Source organism: Typopeltis vanoorti, chromosome 22 (assembly GCF_054136105.1).
Source record: "Typopeltis vanoorti isolate ZY-2024b chromosome 22, IOZ_Tvanoo_1.0, whole genome shotgun sequence".
In the NCBI taxonomy this organism is placed as follows: domain Eukaryota; kingdom Metazoa; phylum Arthropoda; class Arachnida; order Uropygi; family Thelyphonidae; genus Typopeltis; species Typopeltis vanoorti.
This window is the reverse complement of record NC_143570.1, coordinates 89,014,671-89,026,716: the sequence shown is the minus strand read 5'-3', so window position 1 is coordinate 89,026,716 and position 12,046 is coordinate 89,014,671. Positions and strand designations below refer to the sequence as shown.

The following is a 12,046-nucleotide window of genomic DNA, read 5'->3' as shown; positions in this document are numbered from 1 at the left end:
ATATGAAGGTCAATATGCCAGGCTGTCTTGGTTTATATTACATTAAAGTTATTACTCCAACATGGCACTTGTCTTCTCTATAATTTAGCATAATGAATACTGTTGTCTATTTTGAAGTTTATACAAAAGAATTCAATGTTTTACAAAACAAAGTGAATCTAATTATCTTAATTCTTGGTTTAGTTATATATCCTAAAAACAACAAATTTTTCTCCTCCCCATGGTTTTAATAGTAAACATTTATTGTGTGCCTGCGAGTATGATAACAGAAAAGCATGAGACAATTTCTTGTATCCTTTCCCATGGGAAAGTACAGTACAAGACTATTTGTCTGACCTCATTGTGAATGTGTTGAAAATTTAATTTGTAAATGTTTTCAATGGGGGGGGGGGAGTGGCAGGGCTGTTTCTTCTCAGAAATTCTAACCCTTCTCTCTGCAAGACAGACAAACCAGCCATAAATCACATGCAACCCTAGTAAAACCTAGATTTAAGAAAACCAAATTACTCATCTTTAACAGGTCAATTAGTTTAAGCCAACAGAAGATGAAATATTATAAGTTATTTTATATTATTATTTATTTGTAAATAATTTTTTGGTTCAGAAATCCTGGCCAAGAGGACCCAGGTAAAACTTCCATTCTTCCAAACTTTCAAGTTTTACCTTTACTTCCAAGCAGTTTACTTTTGAGTTAGAAATAATCACCGAGAAAAGAAAAACAGAATTAACAGGAGAAAACAAGAAAAAGCAGGACAATGAATTAGGCACATAAGTAGCACACAAAAGAATTTGCTGTCACTTTGTCACAACAACAGGCTGATATTCCTGGATCTTCTGAAACAAAGAGATTTTCAGATTACAAAACAAAATTTTTCATATTATGAAAAAGTTTTTTTTAATCAATAGAGCTGCTGCTTCCATAAATTTCGATTAGCATTCCTTAAGGAAACCAACCTGATTATAAAATAACTAAAAAAATTTCATCATTAAGATATTCAACAATATAACATATTTCAAGTTTGATTCACAATAAATTTGTTTTTGTTTCATACTAGTATTATTTTTATCATTATTTATTCCTTATAATTTATCCAGTACTTTTATTTTACTTACAGTTTCTTCATCTTTTTTCCATATCACAGCAGTTTTATCTACTGATGTCGATAAAAGCTCAGTTTCAGGAACTGTAATATGTATAAAAACTTATACATGACTATTTGTAAATATTTACATACATATTGTAATATGTATAGTATAATTTAACAATGCAACATTATTAAAGCAATGCTTAATAGAGGTTATGAATTATTATAAAGGCTATGAATGCAAGGTTTTAGTAATTGACTGATGAACGGAAATTAATATAACTAAAATTTACTAAGTCTAATCAAATTCTCAAGGACAGAGCCATTAAGACATAGAATTAGTTAAATGAATATGTTATTGAACAAATGGATCTGAATTACTTGTTGAAGGTCTGTGTTCAGTATACATGTCACATGGAGATAAAAACAATTTTGTTTTAATCTCCATTCATTTTATGAGCATTATAGGTACATTTCTTCAGGAAGATGAAATAATAAACTGATACTACACTCAGTGGGTTATGCATCAAGCAAGCTGGTGATGTCAGTCATGCAAAATATTTGAAACAGACTAATGATGTGTGCATACACAATTCATCTTGTATTATGATGACAAGCAATGCAATGCATAGAAAATCTGAAATCGTGTGCCAGGTTTTCGATGGAAGACAACCGAACTTGATATAAGATCATGGTTTATTTCTTGTTACAATAATAGGTTTTTTTTTAAAAAATTCCAATGATCATCCAAATTCCCAGATGAAATTGTAATCAATGCAGGCGATTTCCATATGCTGCCACAGTACTTGATGATATGTCTCTGTTGTATGTGCTGCTAATTTTGATTTATGCTTTTTTTACCTCCACATCCTTGATGTATTCTGGTATCTTTTCTAATTGGTGTATTTTTCCCCACAACGAATTCCACATGAACAGCTGTTCATGCAGAGTCCCGGTATTTTTTGAATGGTGAATGAAGAGGTTTTGGAGGCAGGCAGTATACAAGATTAATTGTTCACATACAATTTATTATGTGTGTGACAAACAGGATAGTCAGGAGAAACCACCAACAACATGGACACACAGCACATATAGAGAAAAATCATCAATGGCAGCATACAGAAACTTTTCAAAGTTCTGTATATGACAAGTGTTCACATTTTAAATGTGAATCTTGCCCAAAAAGTTAAACCGATACTCTGTCAGTATCAACATTGTGGTGGACTGAAGGTTAGGAACCCAGAAATCCTACTCTAGGATAGGATTTCAGAATTACTAAACTTCAAGGCCACAATGGGAGTCTCACACCAAGCAATAAAATTCATCTGCCATCTAAAGACAAAAGTAAACATCCATGTCCATGGTAGGATTCAAACTAACGGCCTGTTGTGCTTGAACAGCAGGTATGCTATCCAGCTAGCCAACCAAGTTGGCAATGAAAGGTAAGTTTTTTTGAATACTGTGAGCAGACATCCTAAGAATAAAATGTAATAATAGAAAACGCACATGGAAAATCTTGATGTTTATTTCAAAAAATTTCACCTATATTTTACAGGCATCATCAATAAAAAATTAGAACAGCAATTAAACAATAACAGAAAACTAAAAAAGCACCACCATAGTAGCCAGTGTAAAATAACAAAACTGATATTTTTCTAACTAAAAAAATAAATAAATAAACAATAATGTATATATAATTAGAGTTAGGAAACATCAGCTGATTTCAACATTACCATCCTCCAATTAGGAGATAAACATAGACCATCAGATCTATTTAGGTTAGGATAATGTTGCAATGTTTCACAACTTTCTTTATAAAGATGTTCTATAAGAAATTGTCTTTTATAAAGAATTCTTGTCTTATTCCAGCGAATTCTATGCTTGGTGCAGAAAGCATATTCAGCAAATCCAGAGTTGTTCAGGCTCATGATATCTAATATAAGACTTGTGTTCTCCAACAAATAAAAGCAGATTTCCTGGTTTGTCCATAATAAGAAAAGCCACAAAGAGCCTGACCAATAACACCCAGAAAACAAAGAGAAAGAAGCTTGTCTTCAGGAGATGCAAGAAAAGTGGAGATTTTTCTGACAAGACAAAAGGCACAACACATGCCATCTAAACTCAACATCCTGTGGACAGGGAGTTGAAGTTTAGAGGGTATGCTGCTAAGGTAGCCAATATAGAATGTTCCAATACCTCTCAGATAATAAAATTAGTTTAATCCTTTATCCAAGTGTGAGCAAACAAAATTTGTGCCTGAAAGTAACTTCAGGACTGGGTTAAGGTGGTCCAACACCAGGGCAACTCGTTGCAAAGGTGGAGCGAGCTACCAACACTCCTATCTCACTATCTCCTATAATGCAAAACACATCTCCTTGCGGATATGTCTATTGTTATGCATTAAGGGAAGGGCCACTACCCAGACTAGTTTCGACCTTTATTGAGGTCTCTTCAGTGGGAGCCAGGCCTAAGTAGAGATAGAGATACCAGGCAGAAGCATTAGCAGATCATCTCCACCTATAGGAGTTGTCAAATGGTGTGCCACCCTTTTTTTATTAAATTACTCTGGATTTAGAGAAAGATGTTGAAAGTTTATTTTTCACTTGGTTAGAGTATAATAAAATTAGTTTAATCCTTTATCCAAGTGTGAGCAAACAAAGTTTGCACCTGAAAGTAACTTCAGGACTGGGTTAATTGCAACGAGTTGCCCTGGTGTTGTACCACCTTAACCCAGTCCTGAAGTTACTTTCAGGTGCAAACTTTGTTTGCTCACACTTGGATAAAGGATTAAACTAATTTTATTATACTCTAACCAAGTGAAAAATAAACTTTCAACATCTTTCTCTAAATCCAGAGTAATTTAATAAAAAAAGGGTGGCACACCATTTGATAACTCCTATAGGTGGAGATGACCTGCTAATGCTTCTGCCTGGTATCTCTACTTAGGCCTGGCTCCCACTGAAGAGACCTCAATAAAGGTCGAAACTAGTCTGGGTAGTGGCCCTTCCCTTAATGCATAACAATAGACATATCTGCAAGGAGATGTGTTTTGCATTATAGGAGATAGTGAGATAGGAGTGTTGGTAGCTCGCTCCACCTTTGCAACGAGTTGCCCTGGTGTTGGACCACCTTAACCCAGTCCTGAAGTTACTTTCAGGCGCAAACTTTGCTTGCTCACACTTGGATAAAGGATTAAACTAATTTTATTATACTCTAACCAAGTGAAAAATAAACTTTCAATACCTCTCGGAGTTCAATGTTCATGGCATCACAAACAGAGCTCTGAGACCAAACCAGGAAAAATAAGACCATACCATCACAGTACCACCTCCGAATTTTACAGCTGGGGTTACACAATCTGGTAAAAGACATTCACCGGGCATCTCCCACACCATCCATCAGCTCAATAGAGGGTGTAACATGATCCCCCTGCTTAATAACATAGATTTCCAATATTTGAAAAGCTGTCACGTTTCCCTCTTATTCCATATTATCCCATTATACATGCTTTTCACACCAATGACGACAACAATGCATGATGTTTCGGATAATGTGAGGGCTTGCATATTTCAGCCATACTATGGAAACCCATGTTGTGAGACTTGGTTCTGAATATTTTTGTGCAGATTCCTGTTTCAGTCAATGCTCAGAACTTTGCATTCCATGTGCCAGCCGACAAATGGAGGTTTTTATATATTATCCTTCATAGCAGAATACATCAGGATTATCCTCTCTCACCAGTTTTATTTTATATGTCATCATCATCATCAAATTCCTGCCATGTATCCTCAAGGGGTATACAGGATATGACAGTACTACATCAAAAAAATTACATCATTACTAACTTCCTATCTACAATTTTACTCCAAATCAGTCTGTTACTTGTCAAGACTCCAACATTATCAGATCTTATATTTCTATCGTCTAAGGCACTTTGTACCATATCAATCCATCTATATCTTGGTATTAATCTAGGTTGTTTTGCTGCCAACCTGGCATAGAACACTTGTTTTGCTAATCTTTCTTCGCCCATTCTGTTTAAGTGACCATACCACCTGAGATTAGCTCTGCTAATGCATTCCTGGATGCTGACAATGTCAAGCTCTTTCCTAATATCCTCATTTTTAATATGATATTGCCATTGATGCCATCTGTTCACGCCTGTAATCTTTCTCTGGACTCTCATATCTGCAGTCTTTAGTATTTGGTCAAGTGTTTTACTTCTGGCCCAGCTCTGAGATCCATAAGTTAAAACTGGTTTGAACACTGTCTTGTATACAGCTAATTTAGTGTTCCTACTAATTTCTCTCTTATTCCATATGAATTTATTCAATTGACTTCCTACCATACCAGCTTTGCAGATTCTGTTGTCTATTTCCATATTTAATTTACCATCTTCAGTAAAAATCATGCCTAAGTAGCTGAAATGTTTAACTTGTTCCACAGGTTCTCTGTTCACAACACAGTTGAGATTTTCATCGATTCTGCCTATTTTCATTGTCTTTGTCTTTTTATTGCTGACCTTCATACCAAATCTATTACAACAGTTACTCAATTTAGTCAGGGAATCTTGCAGACTTGTAGCAGATTTATTTAGAAGTATAACATCATCTGCATAAAGCAAAGAGCTGACATTAACATCTCCAATTTTGATATCATGTTCAATACCACTTTCCTTCATAATGTGATCCATATATATAATGAATAACAGAGGGGGATAATGTACATCCTTGTCTCACACCAGATTTAACATTAAACCATCTTCCTGTACTTCCTTCAATTCTAACTGCTGACTTACAACTCAAATAAAGGCTAGGTATTGCATGATATAATGCCCCATTAACACCATATAACTGTAGCGTATTGAATAGCTTCTCTCTTGGCACCTTGTCATATGCCTTTTCCAAATAACAAAACTTAAATACAGATCTTTGTTATATTTCCATGCTTTCTCGACTGTTTGTCGTAAAGTGCAGATCTGATCCTGACAGCCTCTATTTGGCCTGAATCCAGCTTGTTCTTCACCAAGCTTTTCTTCCACAATTCTTCTCAATCGTTTCTCAAGTATACTTGCATAGATCTTGACAGGAACACTTAGTAGGGAAATATCTCTGTAATTCTCACATTCAGTTTTATTTCCCTTTTTATATATGGATACTATGAGAGCTCTACTCCAATCATCGGGAATTCGTCCCTCTGTCCAGGCTTTCTGAACTATGCAGTCCAGCCACTGTAAGACTCTTATACCACCATACTTCAGCATTTCTGGTAGAATATCATCTACTCCTGCTGCCTTTCCACATTTTAAGCCTTTGATGGCTTTTTCTACTTCAAGTATGGATATGTATTCCTGAATGCATGCCTGGTCAGTGTTTTTTACCACTGTGCTGTCACCGTTTGTTTCATTTAGCAGTTTTTCAAAGTAATTACTTCATACTTAAAGGATATCTTTTTCTTCCGTTTTCATATCACCTTTATTATCTCTAACTCCGTTTACAGCACTCTTTCCTCCATTCGTGAGCTTTTTCAACAACCTCCAGAATATTTTGCCACCTTCTTGATATTTATTTTCTATAATCTTGCCAAAGTCCTCCCATGACTTTTGTTTAGCTACTTTTAAACAGTGTTTAGCATTCTTGCATTTGTCTCTGTATTCTCTAAGAGCATACAATGACTTATTTGCCAGGAACTTTTGATATGCTTTCTTCCTTTCCTTCACTGCCTCTTTAACTTCCTCTGTCCATAATGGAGTTCTAATTTTTCTATCCTTGCAGACAACTTCACCACATGCCTCTCTAATTGAATCAATCAGGGCTTTCTTCAAGGCTTGCCACTGAAAATACGTTTGATTCCTGTTTTCAAATGCTTTCATTTTTTCTTCAATAATCTGTGCATACTTTAGTCTACAGTTCATATCCGAGAGCTGCTCAACTTTTATTCATTAATTTAAAACTTTCTTACATGTTATTCTTTTCAATATATGAAATTCAAGTTAATCCTGCTCAAGACTAAATAGTGATCACTTCCAATTTCAAATCATCTGTACATTCTGGTGTCATGCTCTAGGGAGAAAACATCACTATCAACAATAACATAGTCAATGGAACTTTTCTTATTTCTTGCCTCTTCTCTCCATGTGAATTTGTGTACATTTTTATGTTGGAACATGGTGTTAGTAATAACCAGTCCATGTCCTAAGCAGAAATCCAACAGATATTTGCCATTATTATTAACTTTGCTCTTATCTCCAAAATTTCCCAAAATATTTTTGTATGTCTCACAATCATTTCCTACTCTGCTATTTAGATCCCCAACAAGGACAAACTTTTCCTTTTTCATTGTGTCAGTTGCTTTTTCTAAAGCATCTGTGGGACCATAGGCACAAATAAGTCTCATTGTCCAGTTCCCCATTCTCACATTTGCCCACATTACTCTACTTGAGACTGACTACCATTCAAGAAGATTAGCCTCGTATTTTGTGTTGAATACTATGGCTATTCCTTCTTTTCCTTGATTGTCATTGCCTGAATATAACATTTTGTATTTATTGCTCAGAAAGATCTCACCAGTTTTTGTCTTTTTTGTTTCAGTCACTCCTATTATGTCGATCTGGTACTTACCTAATTCCTCAGCTAGCTACATTTCTTTGCAATTCAGGCTTCTTATGTTGATAGTACCGATCTTTAACTCTGGTGATGTTGAGTTGGGGTGTGTTTTCAGATTTGTTCCGGTAGCTGACTTTTCGCTGTTCGCCCTGGTTCCCTGACAAAAACAACGGGGACCTTGTTTAACCAGGCGACGCCCCAGCCGGCATGAAATTTTGTCATGTTGTACCATCATTTTTTATTTTGGTTTAACCAATAAGAATACAATTTGGTTGGCTAAATCCCAAATTGCCAGCCCATCCTCGTTCGTTCTGTATCCAATAGATACCCAACAGGGTGCACCACGAGAAGGTGAGGATTGGACATTAGGTCAGAAGCCCTGGTCGGTTCTCTGCATTCCTTTAAATGCTATGTGGAAGTCTCCTCTCAGTTATTCAGCTTTGACCCTTAAGTACTATTTTATATGTATATTGTGCATATAAAAGAATGGAAGATAACTAATGAAGGAGGATTCATGATAAATTCAACAGATTAGCTATTCTACTTTTTGCTGATGACCAAATAATCCTTGGAAACAATGAAGATGAACTACAAAAATCATTATGCAGTCTAAATAATCTGATAAAAATATATGGTATGGAAATATCAACAAACCAAAACATGTCCTTCAAAGGTGCTAATCCAATAAGAAGCAAAACAGTAATAATCAACAAAATAATAGAGCAAGTAAGTACATTCAAATATTTAGGATTCACAATGTCATATGAAAATAAAGCTGATATTGAAGAGCTGTCAAACTCTTTAAAAGTAACAGGCATTATAAATAAAATTTTCAAACCCAATTATGTACAAAAACAGACATGAATAAGAATCTACAATACGGTAGCTAAACCTATTTTCTGGCAGTGGAATATGGACAATAAAAAAAGCTGATGAAAGAAGAATTGAATCACCCGAAATGAAATTTCTGTGCAGAACTGAAGGAGTCACAATAATGGATAAAATGAAAAGCAGCAAAATCAGAAATAAACTGGGAATTACAAACTCCCTAAATGAAACAGTTATTTGCTACAGAGAAAAATGGAAAGAACACATACTGAGAATGAATAGAAGCAGAATACCTAAACAAATTCTTAGTTACCACCCAAAAATAAGGTCACCGATGCAGAGGACGACCCTTAAAAATATGCTTTTTCTAAAGCATCTTTTTGAGTCTAGAACAGACCGCTTGATACTTGACAACCCAACACACTCACATTTGGTGAGTGTGGTGTGTTGTCCACTGTGGGTAGCACTTGCAGTTGACTCCCTGCACCTCCATCTCAATTTGGTATCACTGACTGTTGACCTGGGATGGCCCAATTTATTAACAATTTACAAAACAGATAGACTTGCAACATGTCATCCTATCACAATGCACTTTCAAACTCAGTCAATTCCCTTCTCACAGCCATTTCCCTAGGACACAGTTGCACTGACTTAGGAGCATCATATTCCTCCAATTTATACTGACTACAAACATGACTCATTACATGGTCATGTAATGCACCTTGCCCATGGGGTGTCTGAAGACTTCTTTCTAAGCAGTGTATATACCAATATAAATCACTGATAGTAGGTTTTTTTTTGTGCGTGTGTGTGTGTGTGACGTTAACCAAGCTACCAGCCAAGACGTCTATAGATGTCAAGGTTATCATGGATGCGAAGTGCATATTAAAATTGTAATACCACTGATATTACATTGAAATATATGATGGATATGAAGCGTATGAGGACACATATTTGATCCATAATGACCGGTAATGTGGTTAACTCATAAAAATAAACTAAATATCAATACTTACATTCTGTTCCTTTCCGGATCCAGCATACTGAATTAACTCGTGCTTTATGGTTAACCAAAATATTAGTAACTGCTCCAGCTCCTTCATTAACCTAAATGTGAAACACACATTTTAATATAATATAATCAATAATAATATAAAAATTAAATAGTTACTGGGGAAACACATAAAAAATTTGCTTCATATTTATTTGATATAGTTACCTAATATGATTCACTGGATTGTTATGATGATTATAGCTATGCTACATAACAAAAAATCTGAAATAAAATGAAAGATAAATTTTATCATATAACCAAAAAGTTGCTGTAAAATTTTATCATCATCAAATTCCTGCCATGTACCCTCAAGGGGTGTACAGGATATGATAGTGCTACTTGAAAAATTTACATCATTACTAACTTCCTATCTACAATTTTCTTCCAAATCAGTCTGTTACCTGTCAAGACTCCAACATTATCAGATCTTATATTTCTATCTTCTAAGGCACTTTTTAGTGTATTAATCCACCTATATCTTGGTCTTCCTCTGGGTCTTTTTCCTGCCAACCTGGCAGAGAACATTTGTTTTGCTAATCTTTCCTTGCCCATTCTGTTTAAATGAAAATATCACCTGATATTAGCTCTGCTAATGCATTCCTGGATGCTGACAATGTCAAGTTAATATCCTTGTTTTTAATATGATATTGCCATTGATGCCATCTGTTCACGCCTCTAATCTTTCTCAGGACTCTCATATCTGTGGTCTCTAGTCCTTGGTCAGGTGTTTTACTTCTGCCCCAGCTCTTGATCCATAAGTTAAAACTGGTTTGAACACCGTCTTGTATACAGCTATTAAAGATTAATTGGTTATACTCTTGTATAACCAACATCTCCACTAACTTCTCCATTCAAACAGTGAATTCAAATGCTCCTATAAGATCACAACATCTGCTCTACTCCTCACAATTCTTCCCAACTTTGCATCCTCTTCAAACAGCTGCATATTCCCAGTTAAGTCTAGCAATATCAGTAGCATACCAGTTAAACAATGATGATCTCAAAGCAGATGCAGAAAGCATATCACTAATGACCTTTTTGGAATACCACTGTCACATATATAATCCACTGATATCTGACAGATCACCTATCAAACTCGCTGATCCATTATCCAAACCCCATCTGTTCCAATTCAGATGCTGGTTTACTTGGATTTTTCAAAGATATTTGATAGACTGGAAAACTCAATCTCCCTTGTCCAGTGAATTTCTCACCTTCTTGTGGTGCCTAAGCAGACTGTTAAAACATGACTCACATATAAAAAAAATTGTGTTGACTATCACAAAAATACTACTAATATTTTCTGTGATATCCCTACCAATCTCTCCAATGCCCTGCAACCCATTAGAATCCCTCAGTATCTTTGTGGGTGTAGCTAGCTCTCATTGATGAGACTCAAAGGCCAAAACCAGTCTGGGTAGCACAGAGCCTGTTACAGCCTGAAAAGTCGCCAGCAATACAATGCTTGCCTGTCACAATAAAGAATGATAATATAGTCTTCAAAAACAAATTCCAAACTGTTAAGTTTGGAATTTGTTTTTGATTAACTTCCACATCCTCACAAAAACTGGCATAACTATCAAACTCCATTCTAATTAAAGCATTCTTTAATAACCATGTGAGAGTTACTATAACTTCTCTATATCTACTATACTTTTTCTGCATTAATCAAGACTGATAAATTCAGGACAATATATTAGATGTTCAGGATACCGTTTCATGAGACAGAAAAGCAGAGAGAGTTTCCCCATGAACAAGTCACTTAAGTTAGTGTGATTTAGAAGAAACAGGGCAAAAACCTTTTTTTAAAATAAAAACATCTGTTTCAAATGTAACTTACCTGGCAGAAAAATTAATAATTATGTGGCTACTTCAATATAACAATGTCTGGATCTCTGTAACAACACTTGAAATGTCACTGTGAATGGGGAAGAGGGTTTACAATGCAGATATTGGAACAAGAAGTAAGAATATGAAAAACTGATGCTGAAATACTTTGAGACAGTAGGGAATGTCTCAAAGTATTGGAGATATAGAATATCTCAAATACAGAATTAGAATGGGTGAGTTCTTTGGGACAGGCAGGTTTAATAATGAAAATATCAGGAATATCTAGGAAAGAACTCGATCAAAATAATTGAATTAGAATACTCCAAAGGAAGCTACAAGAGGTGAACATGGTTTAAAATAAACTATTCAGACTTTACCCCAATGTAATATATGAGACAAATGGAAATGAAACAAATAAACAAATAGATTAAAGTACACAAAATTTTCTGATAAAGCAGAAAATATGCATCTGTGATAAAAGTAAATGGCTACTAATGAAAACCTGCAGTGCTGCTCCTGGCAATATTAAAATCTGTGATGCTGTGCAAATCCAACACTGAACAAAATTTGCTACTAACATAGTGAAGGAATATCGTGTGCATAAGGATGATGTCAGTTACAATAATTATAAGCAACAGGCCAGA

The 12,046-nt window shown here is 35.2% G+C and overlaps 1 protein-coding gene across 1 annotated transcript in view; it reads right to left on the bottom strand.

Annotated features, from left to right (window-relative positions):
• The window catches only part of Elp2 (elongator complex protein 2), a 218,242-nt gene that overhangs the window by 199,979 nt on the left and 6,217 nt on the right, over window positions 1–12,046 (bottom strand). Inside the window, exons 2-3 of the mRNA XM_090412092.1 lie at window positions 9,535–9,625; window positions 1,114–1,184 (exon numbers count right to left, since the gene is read on the bottom strand). Coding sequence (XP_090268218.1) covers window positions 1,114–1,184; window positions 9,535–9,625 — 162 coding nt within the window. The remainder of the gene's footprint in view (window positions 1–1,113; window positions 1,185–9,534; window positions 9,626–12,046) is intronic.